The 19,485-nt window shown below is 52.1% G+C and overlaps 1 protein-coding gene across 4 annotated transcripts in view; it reads left to right on the top strand.

The window, feature by feature from the left end:
* The window catches only part of MYH14 (myosin heavy chain 14), an 89,893-nt gene that overhangs the window by 5,563 nt on the left and 64,845 nt on the right, over positions 1-19,485 (top strand). For 3 of the 4 annotated variants that reach the window (XM_082606522.1, XM_082606521.1, XM_082606523.1), the window contains exons 3-10: positions 4,645-4,801; positions 7,078-7,105; positions 7,233-7,335; positions 8,025-8,048; positions 9,833-9,925; positions 10,296-10,359; positions 12,994-13,092; positions 14,049-14,189. In XM_082606522.1, coding sequence (XP_082462648.1) covers positions 4,645-4,801; positions 7,078-7,105; positions 7,233-7,335; positions 8,025-8,048; positions 9,833-9,925; positions 10,296-10,359; positions 12,994-13,092; positions 14,049-14,189 — 709 coding nt within the window. The remainder of the gene's footprint in view (positions 1-4,644; positions 4,802-7,077; positions 7,106-7,232; positions 7,336-8,024; positions 8,049-9,832; positions 9,926-10,295; positions 10,360-12,993; positions 13,093-14,048; positions 14,190-19,485) is intronic. The other variant, XM_082606524.1, reaches the window with a different exon arrangement.

A 19,485-nucleotide genomic window follows, 5' to 3' on the forward strand; every position in this document is an offset into this window, starting at 1 on the left:
AACCTGAGGCTATTTATAATCTTCATCCCATGTCGTATGACTCTGCCTACCCTTACTTGCCAAATGATAAACTGTTGCATATCAAGAGTGCCGCAGACCCCATTGGGGGCGTCCTGTAATATTATAGGGTAGATGCTCCTTATTATTTTCCTTAAGTTAAAAAAATTCTGAATCCTCAAATATAACACATCCAAAGGTTTTGAGAAAGGGATATGGATCTGTAGTGATAATTAATGGGAGCCACTGAGTATGGAAAACTTCATGCCTGGCTCTGTGCATTTGTTACCTTTCATCTTACAAATAGTAGAGTGTTTTATACCTAAAAGGAAACTGAGGCCCAGAGAGATTTAATAACAATAAAAACTAACATTTATTAAGCATATACTAGGCACTCTAAAATATATTGTTTCAATACATTTGCACAATTATAAAGCATTTTGTCCCCATTTTACAGATAAAGAAACTGAGGCACAGAAAGGTCAAGTTCCTTGACCAAGGTCACCCAGTTGGACTTGGCAGACGTGGGTAGTCTGGCTCCAGGCCCCACCACTTTGCTATGACGCCTCTTGGGATTAAGACGGGATTGACGATAGTGAGGTCGACTATGGTCTAGTCTCTGTTAAGCATTCACTGTCTCACATTAAAAGCAAACAGGTGGAGTAGGGCAGCAGTTCTTAACTCTGCCTTCAGGTTAGAATCATGTTAGGAATTTAAAAAAAATACCAACACTCAAGCCCCGCCTCACCTCATTTAAATCAGGCTCTCTGAGGGTGTGACTGGTCTTTTTAATAAGCTTCCAGGGTGGTTCTAAGGAACAGTCAAAGCGCTATTCAGAGCAAACAAGATTAGAGAGAGTGACAAGGAATATGGACAATAATAATGAGAAATAATGATCATGGGTGGCTAGCAAATATTTATCAAGCACTTGTGATGTGCCAAATACTGTTCTAAGTGTGGGTTATCGGCTCACTTCTGGGGCGGAGCTTGTTCTTATCACCTGATGTTTCAGGAATGTTAAGTGACTTGGGTCCCAGGTCACATGGACATGAAGGATTTGAACCCAGGCAGCTGACCCCAGAGTCATGCTCCGAACACCAGCTTAGAGTGCTGGGGCCTCACTACCTTACTCATTTCAACTGACCCCACAAGAAAAACTACAAAATACCTTGCTAAAACCCTAAAAGGAAAAGTGCTAGTTTTATATATTTTTAAAAACCACAAAACTTTAATGAGAGTAATAAAAGAATATTTCAATAAATGATGAGATGTATCAAAAAATAAAGATAAATAAACTGGCCCCAGTATCCACCCCATTAAGGGTCACAAGCACAAGATTAGAATATTTTTTATGAAATCTGATTCCTGTTTGGGGAGGAGACTGAAGTTGTGAGAGGGCCAGTGGCTGGCTCAGGGACCCTCAGCTTTTGGTGGCAGGGGTGGGATTTGAACTGAGGACTGTCTGGCCCTGGATGGAGGTGGCAGCTTCTCCAGGCTGTACTGGGCCCTTATGATTCCTCACTAACCTTTGCAAGTCCTGGGAAAGAGACCTCTATCCAGGCCACTCCCCTGGACCTCACCAAAGACAGGGGATCAGAGGGGCACCCAAAACACTGAGCCACCCTTTTCCTGTTAATAAACGCTCTGAACCCTCATGGCAACTTTGTAAGGTATTTCCTATCATCCCCATTGTGCAGCTGGGGACACTGAGCCTCAGAGAAGGGCCAGGATTTGGACAAAGCCCCACCAGCTACAAACCAGCCTAACTAGGATTTGAACCCAGGCCATCTGACTCCAGACCCTACATCCTATCCACTGCATTAGGAAGATTATTGGGAAAGTTCAGGGGAAAAAATGGTAAGGACTGAGCTAAGGCTATGGCCCGAGAGCCAGAGAATTGGGACCTGACAAAGCGAGATGGAAGATTCCAGAAGCCCAGACAGGAAGCAAATAGGGCCTTAACAATAATCATTAGCAATTAGTGAGGGCCTGCTTTCTCCATCAGGAGCTGTTCTAAACTTCTTTCCAACATGATCTGTTGACCCCCTCTCCACATAAGGCTGTGAGGTAGGGGTTATCACCTCCTTTGTCCACGGCTTGGAGAGGAGAAGCCATTAGCCCAGGAGTAGCTAACAGCTAACATATTAAACACACACAGGGAGCTCCCTGGAGGTCCAGTGGTTAAGACTGCAGTGGCAGCGCAGGTTTGATCCCTGGTAGGAGAAGTAAGATCCTCGCGTGCCGTGCGTAAATAGATAGATAGATAGATAGATAGATAGATAGCGTGCACAGGGCTCCAGGGCCCACGCTGAGCTCTGTACTTGCAATGGGAACTTGTGGATGGCTCCCAGCAGCCCTCTGTGGAAGCACGGTTCCCATCCTTGTGTGATGAGAAAATGGGACCCAGAAAAGTTAAGGTGCTTGCTCAGGCCACGCAGCTAGAAGATTCAAGCTCCACCTTGTTCGTCCTCGGGCCCTGCTTAATAAATACTAACTGGCCAACTGGTGATGGGGAAGACAGCGCTTCCCAGTGCAAGGAGTGGGGGCTGTCCGGGGTTCTAGAAACCCAGTTTCTGTCGCTAATAGGCTATTTGGCCTTGAGTGGCTCAAGGTCTCGGTCCCTTCACTGGGATGCTCAGGGCAGGAAGGGAACCCATCTGCCGGACAGTGGCCATGTTCTCTGCTCCGTGAGGCACTGGAAGATGCATGGTGGCGTGCCACTCTCAGAATCCTTCTAGACTGTGGGGGGGTTACAGCTCCATTTTACCAGGACTGGCAACTGAGGCTCAGAGAGGGCGAGCCCCTCGTGCTAAGTCACACAGGGCTCGAAACCCAGGATGACGTGGCGTCCGAGTCTGATTGAACTCTTAGCTTTCAGGTGGGATGGGAACGTGAGCGTCTTGGGACCCATGACTGGAGTGCCTTTTATGGGGCCCCGCCTTGGGCTGGCTGGTTTTTATTCATTATCATCCTTAATCCCCACAGCCTCTGTAATGAGATGGGGAGGGTTTCTCAGGGAGAAAACCGAGACTGTGGGGAGAGTCACGGGGCTGAGGAGAGGGGGAGGCAGGGAGTTGCACCCGGTGGGTCTGCCTTCAGAGCCCCGAGGGCTGGAGCAGCCACCCCAGACCCTTCCAGCCAGGTTTTCCACAGCTGTGCCCTGGCCACTCAGGTGTCCCCGACCCTCTCTAGGCACACCAGCCTCTGCCCTTTGCCCCCTGGCCTTGGCAGCCAGCTCAGGTTCCATCTGGGGTGTCGCCCTGGCCACAAAGTATGATTGGCAGGAGGGGGCTGAGATGGGAAGTGGCACGGGTTGGGGAGGCTCCTCTGTCAGCCAGGAGTGGGGGCCTGGGCGCCAGCAGCCATGAGATACCCTCCCTGGGAATGTGGTCCGGCTGCCCTGCCCTCGAGAGCTCCTGGGAGCTGCTGGCAGGGAGGGCAGACACCCAGCAAACCGGTTGTTCTGCTCCGGACTGGCCACCCACCCTCCCATCCTTAAAAGCTTGGCACCTGGGAACCAGGCAGCCTGTGGTGGCCACACCCTCGCTCTGCTTGAGAAACTCTAGCCATCTGAGAGCTTAAAGCAGTTCTGCTACCAACCAACAAGTAACCGGCTAGCCATTTAACTAGCTAAGTAGCTAACTAGCTGGCTAAGTAGCTAACTGGTTTCATAGTTAACTAGCTAAGCCCCTAAGCAGCTAACTCTCTGCTGGATTAGCTAGCTTAGTTCAGCTAACTTAGCTCGTTAGCTCTCTGGGTTGGTTTAGCTAGGTGATCAGTTAGCTCTCTAGCTGTCTAAGTGCCTCTATCCATCCTAAGTGCATCTTGTCTACCCGAGGCTCTGTCCGAGCTGGAACAGTTCTTAAACCATTACAGGGTCCTGCACTCAGGCCCAACAGCTGTGTGGACAGATTCAGGGTGTCCATGAACTTGGATGCAAAAAAAAAAATTTACATCTTTATTTTCACTCACCTTGAGAACCTGTTTAGCATTTCCTCCAATAAGAAGGAACCACCAAGACGGTTGTGGAAGCAGGTCCTGTGAGTCTGTTATGAACAGAAACTGCAGACAAGCTCTTGTGTTTCAGTTGCTACAGATACTGGGAGCACCCTTCCAGAAATATTCTGTGTGTATTCAAGCAAATTCATAAAAATATTCTTCTTGCACCCCTTTCAATGCAAACAGTTCTTACCTTGTCTCCTTTCTGTGATAATGTTTTGGAGATTGTTCTCCACCTGTATACGGTACACCAGAAACATCATAGGAATCCATGGTATGACTGTGCATCCAGATTGTCTGCAGTCTTTCGCTGTTTTAAAAATGATGCTACAGATGAACTTGCACATGGTCCTTTCACGCATGTGCGAGTCCAAGCAGTGACAGGGCTACAGAGCCTACATTCTCTCTCTGTGTGTGAATCCTCATCTGTACAGCACCTTTGTGCAATTTGGAAAGCTTCTTTTCAACCATCAGCCTGAAACTGTAACAAATGTTCAAATCTACATTGTCATGGTGTGAATGGCAGCCCCTTTGTCAGATGTTCTTGTGCAGTGCACAACCTGCCCAGCTGTACACGGCAGCCCCATGCTGCCCTCTGGGCCACAGGCAGGCAGCTAGCTGAGGCCCTCTCCTTCTTGCCCACTGCAGACCTACTCCGGCCTTTTCTGTGTGGTCATCAACCCGTACAAGCAGCTTCCCATCTATACGGAGGCAATTGTGGAGATGTACCGGGGCAAAAAGCGCCACGAAGTGCCGCCCCACGTGTACGCAGTGACTGAGGGGGCCTACCGAAGCATGCTCCAGGGTGAGTGTGGGGCTTGGGCTGCTGGAGGTGCCTCTTCAGTGGGGACTGGGCTGGGGGGTCAGGGTCGGATGACAGGTCAAGGATTTCAGACACCGTGAGGCTTCTTTTTGGGGCAGGAGGTAACACAAGTGGAAGGCTGAGTGGGCAAGGCTCTGGGTCCTACTGGACAGGCCCCTTTTCATCTGTCTCTCTGTTCGCCCCTTCCCTCAACAAGTCTCATTTGGGACCTCACTGTTGCCAGCTCTCGCAAAATTCCTCTTGAAACAGTGATTCTTAAGACTGTTGATTCATTCAGCATTTATATTGTTGACACGATCTACATTGTCATGGGTGAATGGCTGCCCCTTAGACGATGGGCAGCGTGGGGTCGCTGTGTACAGCTGGGCAGGCTGAGCACTGCGCAAGGATGTTCGTCAGAGGGGCTGCCATTCACCCCATGACAATGTCGATCAGTTCTGGCAAAATTCCATAATTCCCATGTAGTATTCATACTATACTCATTAGGTATTTATTATGTATACATACATATATATATATATATATATATATATATATATATATAAAATACCTGCAAATACCTGCATTATGCACTCAAAAATATTTATATATAATGTTTTTATAGTCACATTATAAATTTGTATTTAGTCGGAGGTAACATTTTATTTGGTTATATAATCTAATTTGTTACATATTTTTTATACTAGTTAATATAACTTAGGAATAAATGTTCAAGAAAATAAGAGTGAGCGCCTACTCTGGGTCAAGCACTTTTCAGGGATGAACACATTTAACGTCACAGCCACCCTATGAAGGAGGTGTGCTCGTTATCCCTGGTTGCCAGATGGGGAAACTGAGGCATAGAGCAGCACAGTCACTGCCCACCATCCCACTGGTGGGTCAGTGGCTGAGGTAGGATTCGAACCCAAGGCCCCCAGCTGCTGCTTGCATGTAGGTCATACTGTGTATCATGTCCTCGTCCTGGGCTGGGCACTGTTGAGTTTTGACATGTGACCCTCCTGGATTCTAATACCTGACCCTGACTCAGCCTCTTGCTTGCTGTGTAACCCTGGGAAAGTGGCTATCCCTCTCTGAGCCTCAGTGTCTTTTTTATCTTTTTTTGGGCCACACCATGAGGCTTTGCAGGATCTTAGTTCCCCGACCAGGGATTGAACGTGGGCCCCAGCAGTGAAAGTGCCGAGTCCTAACCACTGGACCGCCAAGGAATTCCCCCAAAGCTTCAGTTTCCTTGACCTGTAAAATGGAGACAATAAACTCCAACTGAACAGAATGTGATTCAAGGAACTTCAATTTGAACCCCTACCATGTTCCTCCTTTTGCTGAGCATGTGAAATTCAAAGACGTGAGAGCAAGATTCTGGATCCCAGGTTCAGCCCTGGATACAAAACAGGCCACAAAACTGTATTATATACTAGCTGGTATATTATAAAAAAAATTGTTTTTGAAGATTCTCTCTGAGTTCTGACTATGGCCCTGTGAGGTAGGGGCTGTTTTGAGCCCCATTTTTCATCTCCGAGATTCTTTTCTTTTCTGGCCACGTGGTGCAGCTTGCGGGGATCTCAGTTCCCAGACCAGGGAGTGAACCCAGGCCACGGCAGTGAAAGCCCAGAGTCCTAATCACTAGGCCACCAGGGAACTCCCCTAGTTTATGTGCTTTTATCCCCCACTCAAGCAGATGCTCCATGAGGGCAAGGACCTTGCAAATTCCCACTGCCCTCAGTGTCTGACACTTAGTAGGTGGTCAGTGTGCATTTGTTGAAGGGTTGTATCAAGCCCAGGCTGAGCGCAGGAGGAGATGGTGGGGACTGAGCTGTGCTCTCTGCCCTCAAGTTGGGCAGATGACCCACCAATGGGCCACCAGTCACCATAACTACGATTCTGTGGCCTGTTTTCTATTAGAGGCTGAGCCTGGGGTCCAGGATCTCACTCTCATGTCTTTGAATTTCACACACTCAGCACAAGGCAGCACATGGTAGGGACTCAAATTGAAGTTTGTTGAATGAATCACATTCTGTTCAGTTGGAGTTTGTTGTCTCCATTTTACAGGTGAGGACACAGGCTCAGAGAGGGGTAGCTGCTTTCCCAGGGTCACACTGCAAATAAGAGGTTGAGTTAGGGTTAGGTATTAGAATCCAGGAGGGTCACATGTCAAAATCCAAGCTTTTCCTTAGCCCTTGGGAAGGATTTTGAAAAGAGGGTGGCCAGTGTCTCGCTGGAGAAATCCTCCCAGGTGACACATCCCCCTCTGTCCCCTACAGATCGCGAGGATCAATCCATTCTCTGCACGTGAGTAATCCTGAAGGACTTTCTGGAGGAAGTGGGGTCCCGGCTGGGCGTGGCTCTGCTTGGAATGGGCGGGGCTTACCTCGGAACATTGCTGACCCTTTTTGTTTCCCTTTGTGCCCCCCCTTAGCGGGGAGTCTGGGGCTGGGAAGACAGAAAACACGAAGAAAGTCATCCAGTACCTCGCCCACGTGGCATCATCACCAAAGGGCAGGAAGGAGCCGGGTGTCCCGGTAAGTGACCTGCCTTGGGACATACTCTGGACCCTGCCACCAGCAAGGCCCCCTCCATCTCAGGTTCTGCTTCCCCCCATAACTAACTCCCTGCCTCCCTCATGGAGGGACACAGTTGTGGGTCTTCTTCTGGCTGCCCATGCCCCCCTGTGTCCCTACTGTGTGCCTGATACAGTGCTGGGAGCAGAGGCAGGGTAGACACAAAAATGTGAAGGCCAGTCCTTGGCCTCATTGGCCCTTGGAACAGCACCTGGCCCACAGTAGGTGCTAACATTCCAGAGCATCCACTATGTGTCAGGCCTGTTTAGGTTCCGGCAATGCCCAGGTTTGCTCTATAAGTGAGCATTTATATAGTGCTGGTCCCTTTGCTTCTATTACTGTAACACTCCAGTGAGGTGGGTGTGGTCTTCCTGCGTTAAAGACAGGAAACCAAAGTCACAGCTGGGGTGAATTAGTTGTCCGAGGCCGCACACCCAGGAAGGGCCAGCCTGGACTCAAACCCCAGGTGCTGTGGGTACCCCCCCGATGCCACCCCACTCCACATGGCTAGTTTCCCCAGCCCCTCGTCTCTCCGCCTCACCCCACCCACCACCTGAGACCACCAGTTCACCTGTGTGTCTGTCCACGTTCCATGTGCTGTGTCCTGGTCCGTGTCCTGGTCCGTGTCTCGTGTCCTGTGACTTCCTCAGGCCTCCACCAGCACCGTGTCTTATGTGAGTAGTGGGGAATTACCTCGAGTCCTGTCACCCCTAATACCACCTGGGTCACCCCAAACCACAGTCTTCCTGGCAGACAGGGCCCCCTCAGGCACTGATGGTCACCCCTGCCAGGAAGCCACATTACCACTTACGACAGTCCTGCTGTGTGCATGCCCAGCCCCACACTGTCATTTCACACAACCCTACTGTGTGCACACAGGCCCTCCCCACCCCGCTGTTGCTTATGGCAGCCCTACTGCATGCACACACCTAGGGCCCATGCTGCCATTTAGTGTGGTCCTACCGCACATGTGCAGACCCCAACCACACAGCCATTTCTGTTAGCCCTACTGTGTCTGTGCAGACTGGCCACAGATCCCAACGTGAAACAACCCAGAGGCCAAAACTACCATTTATTGTTGATCTGCTAAATATATGCAGACAGAGCCCACAGACACCACGAGTTCACACAACCCACAGACCCACACTGACAGTTATGGTAGGCTTAATGTGTACACCCAGCTCAGGCTAGTGTCTGAGGGCTCACAGGGCATTTAAAGAAATAGTTGGTGTCTTTGAGAGCCTGGCTAGGAAAGAGGGGAAGGGGATTGCTGTTGACTGAGCACCTACTATGTTCCTGGCTCTGACACTGAGGTGGCTGTAGGGAAGTTCAGAATAAGATCCCTACCCATGGGGGTGGGGGGAGGGATAAATTGGGAGTAGGGGATGAATAGATGCACATTACCATATATAAAATAGATAAACCGGGCTTCCCTGGTGGCGCAGTGGTTGAGAGTCTGCCTACCGATGCAGGGGACGCGGGTTCGTGCCCCGGTCTGGGAAGATCCCACATGCCGCGGAGCGGTTGGGCCCGTGAGCCATGGCCGTTGAGCCTGCGCATCCGGAGCCTGTGCTCCGCAACGGGAGAGGCCACAACAGTGAGAGGCCCGCGTACAGGAAAAAAAAAAGAAAAAAAAAAAAAGATAAACAACAAGGATTTACTGTATAGAACAGGGAACTATATTTAGTATCTTGTAATGAACTATAATGGATAAGAATCGGAAAAAGAATATAGGCATATACATATATATGTAAACCATATCATTTTGCTGTATACCTGAAACTAACACACTATTATAAATCAACTATACTCCAATTTTAAAAAAAGGTTCCTGTCTTAAAAAAATAAAAAAATAAAAAATCCCTACTCATGGATCAGCCTGACTGGGGGAGGAAACTACCAAACTGCCAAACAGTTTGAAGCACTTTACCTAGATGGTATAGATTTTTCTTTAATTCTACAAGCGATACATGAGTACACATTCACCGTAACAACAACAGCAACAAACATCAGGTAAAGTGAGATCCCCCTTTCCTTCTCTCAGTCCTCCTTCCTTGGAGTGTCTTATGCTGTTGACGGTTTGGTGTGTATCCTTGCAGACCTTTCTCTAAATGTTTACAGACGTGTGTCTATCCTTAGAGAAATAGGAGTCCTGTTTTGTGGTGTGCTTTTCCCTCAATTTATTTTTTATTAATGGGATCACACTGTAGGTGTTTTCCTGCAACTTGCTTTTTGTTTTGTTTTGTTTCCACTAACAATGTATCCTGGAGATGTTTCCTTGTTCCCTTCACAGTAGACTGAAGGGCAAGACCCAGATGCGGGAAAGAGGGCACACACCCAGACACACAAAGGCCCCTCACACACAGACACTCAGCCAGCTGTGACACAGACCCACCCCCCTTACAGCTGGGCCAACCCCCCTCCCCCCACTGACGGGTCATCCCCCGCGCCCCTGCAGGGTGAGCTGGAGCGGCAGCTTCTTCAGGCGAACCCCGTCCTGGAGGCCTTTGGCAATGCCAAGACAGTAAAGAATGACAACTCCTCCCGATTTGTGAGTGCTGGGGGAGGGCGGTGCCTGGGCCTGAGTCAGTGAAACAGGAGCTGGGAGTTTAGGAGGATGGTGGAGGGGAGGCAGGATGTGTGGGTCTGTTGAAGGAGGAGGGGCCTGGGGCCCGTGGCTCCTAGGGCTGAGGGATGAAGGAGCTGGGGACCTGGGTCCCAAGGAAAGAAGTCAAAGGGGCCTGGACCTTGAATTCCCCTGGGAACCGTCCCCCGAACTGGAACCTCACGATTGGAGTGGGGTTCAGTGGAGGGAGAAAGCAAGAGGCAGCCCTGGCTCTGGGAGGGGTGAGTGTGGTTTGGCGGTGCTCCCTAGGCCCACGGGATCCTTGGTTAAGTCCCTCCACCCGCTTCCCTTGCAGGGCAAATTCATCCGCATCAACTTCGACGTTGCCGGGTACATCGTGGGCGCCAACATCGAGACTTGTATCCTCTCACCGCCCGGAGGGGTGCCTGGTGGGGGGACGAGGGGTGGCAGCCAAGGAGGGTGGCTCTTGGGGTCTCACCGCGTACGGAAAACAGGCGTCCACACTCGCTGGGAAACCTGGCTCCCTGCAGCTCAGAAACTGTGCCTCAGTTTCCCCCTCTGCAGAAGGGGAAGGATCCTAGAACCTCAGGAAGGGGCAGAGGCGGCATCTCCACGCGAAGGGGGGAGGGCGGGGCCTCCCGGAGCGTTTAGGAGGCCAGCCCAGCCTCGCTATGGGGCGGGGGGGGGGGGGGGGGGTCGGCTATGACTTAACCATAGAGGAACGTCGCGAGCGCAGGCAGCAACAGGGGAAGGCGTGTGGGGCTGAGTGGGGGGAGCGGGCAGCGCCAGCTTCCAGAGCCTTGCCCCGTGGAGGCACGCGGGACGTGCTTAATTCCCAGGTATACCAACACGTGTGAAATGTTTTCTACCAGGCACGCTCATCAGAGACTCCGCGCCCAGGGTTTTTACTGGGGGCTGATCACATAGGCACCCTCTCTCTGGCACGTACCCAAATTCCAGAGTCCCCGAAGGAAAGCGGGTGTTCAGAAGAAACCATGTCGTTTTGCACAAACAGTTTAGGTGCAGGGAGCCCCTCCTATCAGCCAAGGAAGGCTGGGAACCCTCCCGCAATCCAGATTCCCAGACACCAGCCAGAGGCGGGCCTTGCAAGCCGGCTGGCTCAGGCCAGCTGTGTCAAACCTTTCCCGTGCAAACCTTTTGGTAGGAATTTAAAAGATAAAACCCAGAAGCTCCAGGAGTGCAGAGCTTAAGAGAACAGAGCGAAGAAATCACACCCACCCGCGTTTGAATCCCAGCTCTGACACTTTGAGGCTCTTGAGCACGTGATTTGACCTCTCCGGGCTTCATTTTCCCCCTCTGTGGAAGGGGACGGATCATTGAACCTACCCTGGAAGGGTCTGAAGTGAGGCAGGTTCTTAGCATGACCCCTGCCACATCATAATCACTCAAGCATAAGCTGTCTGGGAATTCCCTGGCAGTCCAGTGGTTAGGACTCAGGGCTTTCACTGCCGAGGGCCCGGGTTCAATCCCTGCCTGGTCGGGGAACTGAGATCCCACAAGCCGTGTGGCACGGTCAAAAAAAAAAAAAAATGAGCTATCATTATTAGAAATGATTAAATTAGCAGTGTCCTTATAATGTTAATATTTTTAATAATTATTCATTGCAATGTGGTTGATATTCATAACAAATTATATCCCCATCCCCGCGGTATCTAAGCTCACTGTCCACGCCCCCCACCACCCGGTAATCTGGGGGAGGGTTGAGAAGCAGTGTGTTGGTGAAGGTTTTTCCTAAGAGGGCTTAGGGAGCAAGGAAACAGGGATCTCGCGGTCAAGCAGCTGGGCCCCATGGACTCTGCTGCCGCCTGGTAACTTCTTCCTTGGGCTCAAGGCCTCATGTCCCCTTCTGCCACCAGCTTCTGGTCCTCACAGTTCCTGCGGCCCATCACCCCTCTGCATCATGGTTCCTGCTCACACAACTTCTTAGAGCTCACGGCTCTCCCTGCCCCATCCATCCTGCCATCCCAGGCCTCCACGTGCCCCGGCATCTTCTCTGCGTGCTTCCAAACACTAACTTTCTCCCATCCACACTCCCCATCCAGTTGGGGCTGCCCCCACCAGGCACGGCTCTCCTGCCTGGCTGTCTCTGCCTTGGGGCCAATGACCAGCCTGTGGTCATTGGTGCTCGTGGGGCAGGTGCCACCCCCGGGGTCAAACAGATGGATCCCAGGCTTGGTCTGACCCCTCACACCAGCATCAGCATATCCAACATTTCTTGAGGGTTTACTGCGTGCCTGGCAGTGTCTTGAGAACTCTCCATATGTTAACTCAGTTCCTCGTCTCTGTAACCGTATGAGGCAGATGCTGTTATCATCCCATTTCACAGAAGAGGAAAATGAGGCTTGGGGCTGTCATCACCCAGAGTCTCACATGTCGTGCATGCTCCCTTCACCCCACCTTGCCCTGTGGGACCTCCTCCCATGGGTCCTCCCTGTCTCACCCAAGCAGGTTAGCGCCCCAGGGTTTTGGGTCAATGGTTTGCAGTCCATCTTGGACGAGGCTCCCCAAGGCAGGTCCTGCATTATGGCAGTTGTGCAAAATATGTGCTCGGTGGTCCATGAGTGTAGGACACAGACGGCTACACCAATTATCAGGTGTTTATTTTCCTTTAAGGCGTCTCACCAATTTTCAGTATGTAAACGTGCCATGTGGCTTTCCCAGAGGGAGAAGCTGAGAGCCCCAGTAGTCATACGGGGAAACTGAGGCTGAGAGGGTCATGACAGCAGGAGGTATTCTTATCCTTGGTAACGAAAAACCAGGCACAGCTCCAGTGTTTGACACATAATAACTCATTTACCCCGACAGCACCTCATAGACTCATGGACGGGTGTTAGTATCGGGCCCCTTGCACAGATGAGGAAACTAAGGCTTGAGGCTTAAGTGACACATGTCCAAAGCCACTGGTCCAGTTAGCGACCAGGTCGCCGGCCGGGGCTATGAGTGACTCCACTGCTCCACGGGATAGCAGGGGCGTCCTCTCCATGCAGCACCTTGACTCACCCCCCACCCAGACCTGCTGGAGAAGTCGAGGGCCATCCGCCAGGCCAAGGACGAATGCAGCTTCCACATCTTCTACCAGCTGCTGGGAGGCGCCGGGGAGCAGCTCAAGGGTTAGTGTCCAATGGCTCCCCACCCCTCCCCGGGGTCTGGGTGGTAGCCGCGTGTGGACCCCCTGGGGCGGAGGACATGGGAGGCACTAACCTTTGTCAAGCACCTGCTTTGTGTCAGGCTCCTGCTGGGTGGTGGATTCTCTCGCCTCCCGGATCCCACCGCCCCTGGTTTCTGCCGCCTCTCGACTCCTGCCACCCCCAGACTCTGCTGCCCTCTGGTTCCCGCTGTCTCCCGGGTCTTGCTCATGCCAGCTACGTGGCCACGTGTCTCCTGCCCACACTCACTTCTCTCCTGAAACTCTGGGGCTCTGCTTACTCCAGCGGGTGCTGTAACAACTCCAGCTTTGCCATCTCGTGGTTCCTGAAGATTGTGGTTTGCGTGGCTTGTAGGTTCCTGCTGCTTCATGGCTCCTGCCTGAGACTCCTTCTGTCTCCTGCTCTGCGCTCCTCCAGCCCTCTGGCTGTGGAAACGCCCCAAGGCTGTCTCCTCTACAGTGGCCCCGCTGCCCTGTGGCTCCCTGTCATTCTGGCTTCTTCCACCCCGTAGCTTGGGCCGCCTCCTGGCCCCTCCGCACCCAGCCTCCTGCTCACGGTGGCTTCCGAACCCTCTGCCACCGACCCCTCCTGTCCCATGGCTTCTGCTAACTCAGGCACCCGCAGCCCTGTTGCTTCTGCCAGTGGGCGGCTCCTGCCTTCTCTGGGCAACTCTGCGACTTGAGAATCATTATGGAAGGAGGGAAGAGGAAAGGTCTAGTATGTGCTAAGTACCCACTTCACGCCCGGCCCTTCCCACCAAACCCTTGAAGAATGGATCCCCACTCGTTTGACAGAGGAGGAGACCGAGGTTCCTAGTGGGGAAGTCATGCTCTTCCTGGGGTGGCTACTGAGGAAGCCGGGACTTGAGTCTGACTCTACAGCTCATTCTTGACCTTGGCCTCCGCCCGTTATTCCTACAGCCGACCTCCTCCTGGAGCCGTTCTCCCACTACCGCTTCCTGACCAACGGGCCATCGTCCTCTCCGGGCCAGGAGCGCGAGCTCTTCCAGGAGACACTGGAGTCCCTGCGGGTCCTGGGATTCACCCACGAGGAAATCACCTGTGAGTGAGCCATGAGCCCAGAGCCCCCCATGAAGGATGGGGGTGGACACCTGTCCATTCATTGCTTGGTTTGAAAACTAAAACAGGGAACGGAGGAAGGAGGAAGCTTTAAATAGGGGATCGGGAAGGACACACTGAGATGGTGATGTTTGCGGAAAGGCCTGGAGAGCCAAAGGTGTGAGCCTTGGTGCTATCTGGGAAGAGCGGTCTAGGCAGGGGGAAAACAGCGTGTGCAAAAGCCCTGAGGCAGGAAAGGCGTGGCATGTTTGAGGAATTGAAACTTCTCAAATGGATTCAATTAGTGGGTGACCCAGGGGAGTGGGGAGATGGAGCCACAGAGGCAGGTGGGGTCTCAAATGCCAGCCTGAGGGGCTGGGATTTGTCCTGAGGGCACTGGGGAGCCATGGGAGGGCTGGGAGCCATGGAGGAGCAGCTCTGGGCCGTGTGGAGGATGGACTGGAGGGCAGGAGGAGGCTGAAGCAAGGGTGCAGGGAAGACCCTGCCCCTGGCCCAGGGTCTTCCTTGGTTGGTCTGGGCTTGGGGTCACTGGGATGAAATACTCAGCTCATTATCTGTGCTCTGCTGCTTTGCCCCCCACCTTTCTCACCAAACAGTACATTTTGACAGTAGTTCCGTTGCAGTACTGTATTCGTTTGCCAGGGCTGCCATCACAAAGCACCATAAACCGAGTGCCTTAAACAAGTGAATTGATCACCTCCCAGGTCTGGAGGCCAGAAGTCTGAGATCAAGGTGTTGGTGGGGTTGGTTGGTCCTGGGAGAATCTGTTCCCTTCCCCTCCCATAACTTCTGGTGGTTTCCTTGTTAGAAACATCACCTGATCTCTGCCTTCAGCTTCATGGGGTGTGCCCGCCTCCTTGCCCAAGCATCTGTATGCAAATCTCCCCTTTTATGGGACACCCGTCATTTCGGATTAGGGGCCACCGCACTCCTGTGTGATCTCATCTTAACTTAAATAATTACAGCTGCAACAACCCAATACCCAAATCAGGTCACATTCTGAGAGGTCCCAGGCATTATGATTTTAATGTATTTTTGGAGGGAGGAGGGGGACACTATTCAACCCATTACACGCACATAGAGGGGAAACCTCAGTCTTTTTTCTGGCTACCTGGCATTTCATTGTCTGGATGAATTGTGATTCCTTTCACCAGTCCCGTGGAGACCCTGATTTCCAGTTCTGAGCGGGGCCGGGGCTGGGTCTCATTCTCCTCTGGTCTCCAGGGCTGTGGAAGGCCTCGGGAGCCACTGTGGGCTCCAGGGCCAATGGGGAGGGCTGGAGACCCAGTGCCAGGTTGGCTGTCCACCCAGGCAGTGAACAGGCCAGCGTCCTCAGGCATATTGACACAGGGACCCAGGCCTCCCTGCTAGATTTCCCAACCACGGGTTGCGTAACTGCCCTGCTCCTCCCTGGGCAGCTGACAAACAAATTCAGATGGAGGCCACAGTGGGGGCCTGAGCCCCTCAGGTACCACCTGCCCTCCTGACACAGGTCACCTCAAGTAACCCTCCTGCCGTGTGGTGGGCGTGGGTAGCAGCTCCGGTTTTTCCAGTCCCGAAACAAAAATTTTGCAGCACCGTCGGCATGTAGTGACATAATCTGAATATGATCAAAGGTCATCATGTGAAAACTGAGTCGCCCCAGGCCCCTCTGAGCCCAGTTTTCCACTGTTAAGCTTCCTGAATCTCCTGCCAGAAATATTTCAGACATGTAAGAAAAGACACACATTATTCTCCAGCCCCAGGGCTGATGTTCAGCTGTAATGTTGATCAAAACGTTACCGTATTTCTGGGACTTCCCTGGCGGTCCAGTGGTTAAGACTCTGCGCTTCCACTGCAGGGGGCATGGGTTCAATCCCTGGTGGGAGAACTGAGATCCTGCATGCCGCCCGCCCCCCCCCCAAAAAAATGTTACTGTATTTCTCTCCTGATTTAAAAATTCCTGCGTAGTGGTTGACCCAGATGGGCCTCACCTCCCTGACCTTCCTCCCAGGACCGGCTCAGAGGCACCAAATAACAATGAAAACACCTGGCATATCAGGCCCCACACCCTGGCCTGGGTCCTGGGCGGCACTGGGGTAAAGCACTCAGCTCATCGCCCCCGTGCTAGCATGTGCTTTGTCCCCTACTTTTCCCACCAAACAACATGTTTTGACAGTTATTCTGGTTTTGTAGGTATAGGTGAATTTCAGGTTTTTTTGTGGTTGCAGAAGGTTTCACTGTTTAGATGAACTGTGATTCTTGTAACCTGTCAGTCCCTTGCAGACACACCCTTCGGGTGACTGCATCCTATTGCCGTTGGAATCAAAAAGTGCCAAGAATATCCTTATAAGTAGATCTTGGTGCTCATGGGTGAACAGAACTGCAGGATCAGTTCTTAAGCCACAAAATGCTGAGTCCAAGGAGAGGTGCAATTTTTGGTTTTATCCAGCTTTAACGGAAATTTAACAGCTTTATTGAGATATCATTCACATACCAAAACATTTACCTATTTAAAGTATATGTCAGGGAATTCCCTGGCGGTCCAGTGGTTAGGACTCCGCACTTTCACTGCCAAGGGCCCAGGTTCGATCCCTGGTCGGGGAACTAAGATCCCGCAGGCCGTGTGGCATGGCCAAATACAAGCCAGTGGCTTTTAGTACCTTCAGAGCTGTGCAGCCATCCCCACAATCAATTTTGGAACATTTTCAGTGACCCAAGAAAATAACTTGCGCCCCTTTGCGGTCGTCTGCCGGTTTTCCAATGCCAGCCCCTGGCAACCACAGATCTGCTTCCTGTGTCTATGGATTTTCTTATCCGGGACCTTTCATATAGATGGACTCATACAATATATCCTTTGTGGCTGGCTTCCTTCCCTCGGCATGATGGTTTGAAGTTTCATCCATGTGGTCGTATGTATCCGTGCTTCCTTCCTTTTTACTGCTGAATAATTTTGCTTTTTACCTTTTTCTTACGGAACCTTTCAAACAGGTATGCAAGTAGAGAGCAGAGGGTCGTGAACCCCCCACCCCTCCCCCAGGAACCTGGCACCAGATCCAGCAGTTACGGGCTCATGACTTCTTGGCTTTCAGCTCTTAACCCCCAGCCCCTTTCCCTTGCCCCAACCCCACTCTGTTTTTTTAAATTGTACTGAATCGACCTCACCGCTGTCCAGAAGGTGGCGCTAGTTTCCAGTTTCTTCCACCCTGTCTCTGGAGCACCTGTTCCCCCGACGACGTGGTTGCCAGCACCCACTGTTGTCAGCTTTTTCGCTTTTGCTGGTGTGGCAGGTGGATGGGGTCTCATAACAGTGTGATTCTGTGTCTCACTTCTAAGGAGTGGAGCCAGCCGGTCACCTTTTTTCTAGACTCTCCTGTGGAAGAAAGAGGAGACAGAGATGGGGAGTTCCCTGGAGGTCCAGTGGTTAGGACTCGTAGGTTAGGGATGGCCCTGGGTTTGATCCCTGGTTGGGAAACTAAGCTCCCACAAGCCTCATGGCGCGGCCAAAAAGAAAAAGGACACAGAGGTCCAGGGAGGTGGGGTGTCTGCCCTATAGGACTCACTGCCTTTGATGAGGTGGTGGTGGAACCCGGGTCTGACTCCAAAGTCAGCCCGTGATCCATTTCCAGAGAGGCAGGTGGGCGCCTCTGGGTCGCCCATGGGAAGCCCAAGGCAGAGAGCGTTCGGGGCCAGTGGAAGCAGGACCTCCACCCCCCTCCTCACTTTCCATCCACGTTGGCGCCGTAAATGCCACCAGGGAGGTGGAACAGGCAGCCTAGCACGCAGGGAGGTGAGCTCCTGCTCACGTGAGGCCGTCGTAGCCTCTCCAGCCCCACGCCTCCACCCATGCAGGTCGGGGCTTGCTGGGTTGAAGTCACCAGCCAGAGCTGACTGCCAGCCCCTCAGGCGTCAGGTTCACCGGGTGCTTGGAACCCACGCAGGTTCCGAAGCCAACCATAATAGGCCATTTTAAAGGCCACCGGGGGAACTCGAGTCTGGGTCAGGTCTGAGCTGATGTTAAGGATGAATAATCATCCAGTTTGTTAGGGGTGATGATGCCCTTGTGAGTCTATCAGGAAATGTGCTCATTTATTTATCTTTTGGGAGGTGCCTCGCTGCCCTGCCGCAAAACCTCCCAGCGTTTCTGGGACTCAGGGCTGTTCCCGACACCCCAGCCCCCTGACCTCCCGCCCAGCCCCTCCCACTGCCCCGCAGGGGAAACCCAGGCCCAGGAGGCCACTGGCTTGCCCCAGGTCACGCCTCAGTAATGCACCCCCCACTAGTTAACTCTTGGCCATTTGTTCATTCGTATATGAGTTCATTCAACACATGATGGAGTCTGCGGGCCAGACCCCTGCAGACGCTGGGAGAAATGAACTGTGACCAAGACAGAACAAGCCCCTGCCCCCTGGAGCGCTGAGACCCAGGGAGCATCAAATCACACAAGTGGATTAAAGTTGATCCCCTGGAAGAGTGATGGCTGGAAGGTGCATGGAGCAGTGACTGTGGGTCACGGGGGTGGGGGGTGGGGTCTCGGAAGGGGCGGGGCAGCCCCTGGAGGAGGCGGCGCTTGGCTGAGCCCTGATGGTCAGGCAGGAATTAAGCAGGTGTAGGTGGTCCTGGACTGCCTCTATGGGGAGGGAACTCCCAGGGCAAAAGCCTGGGGGCAAGAGAGAGTGTCAGGTGTTGGCGGGGATGAAAGAGGTTGGCCTGGCTGGTTGGAGTAACTGAGGGGACCCGGGGCTGGAACAGGTGGGAGGATTGGGGACAGGGTGCCAAAGACCTTGATAAGGGATAAGATTGAATCCCAAAAGTAGTGGGGACTGTGGAAGGAATTCTTCCCCCCAAAGTGGCAAGCTGAAGTTCATTCATGAACACATTTATGGAGTGCTTACTGTATGCAGAGGATACAGTTAGAAGGTGAATAAGGAACAGATACTTTCCACAAGGAGTTACAATCCTGATGGAGATGGAGAAGAAAAATTCAGATTTGTTGCACACCCCGGCGTGCCCCGAAAGCTATACCAAAACCTTTTTTCTCTGGGGGACTAGAATTCATGGACTGTAAAATTCGCCATTGTCAAGTATACAGTTCAGTATTTGTAATATAGTCACAAGGTGGTGTGAATCATCACTGCAATTTCACTGTCTAATTCCAGAAACTGAGTCTTTTTCAGCAGTGGTCTTTTTTTTTTGACTACATTTCAAAAGGTATGAAATTCAAAAAGAACTAAAAGTCTATGATCATTCCAGTGTCCCGGGCTCCCAGGAGGCCACCTCTGTTAGCTGTTTCTTTTTT

The sequence above is a fragment of the Mesoplodon mirus genome (assembly GCF_964341445.2).
Source record: "Mesoplodon mirus genome assembly, chromosome: 19".
Taxonomy (NCBI): Eukaryota; Metazoa; Chordata; class Mammalia; order Artiodactyla; family Ziphiidae; genus Mesoplodon; species Mesoplodon mirus.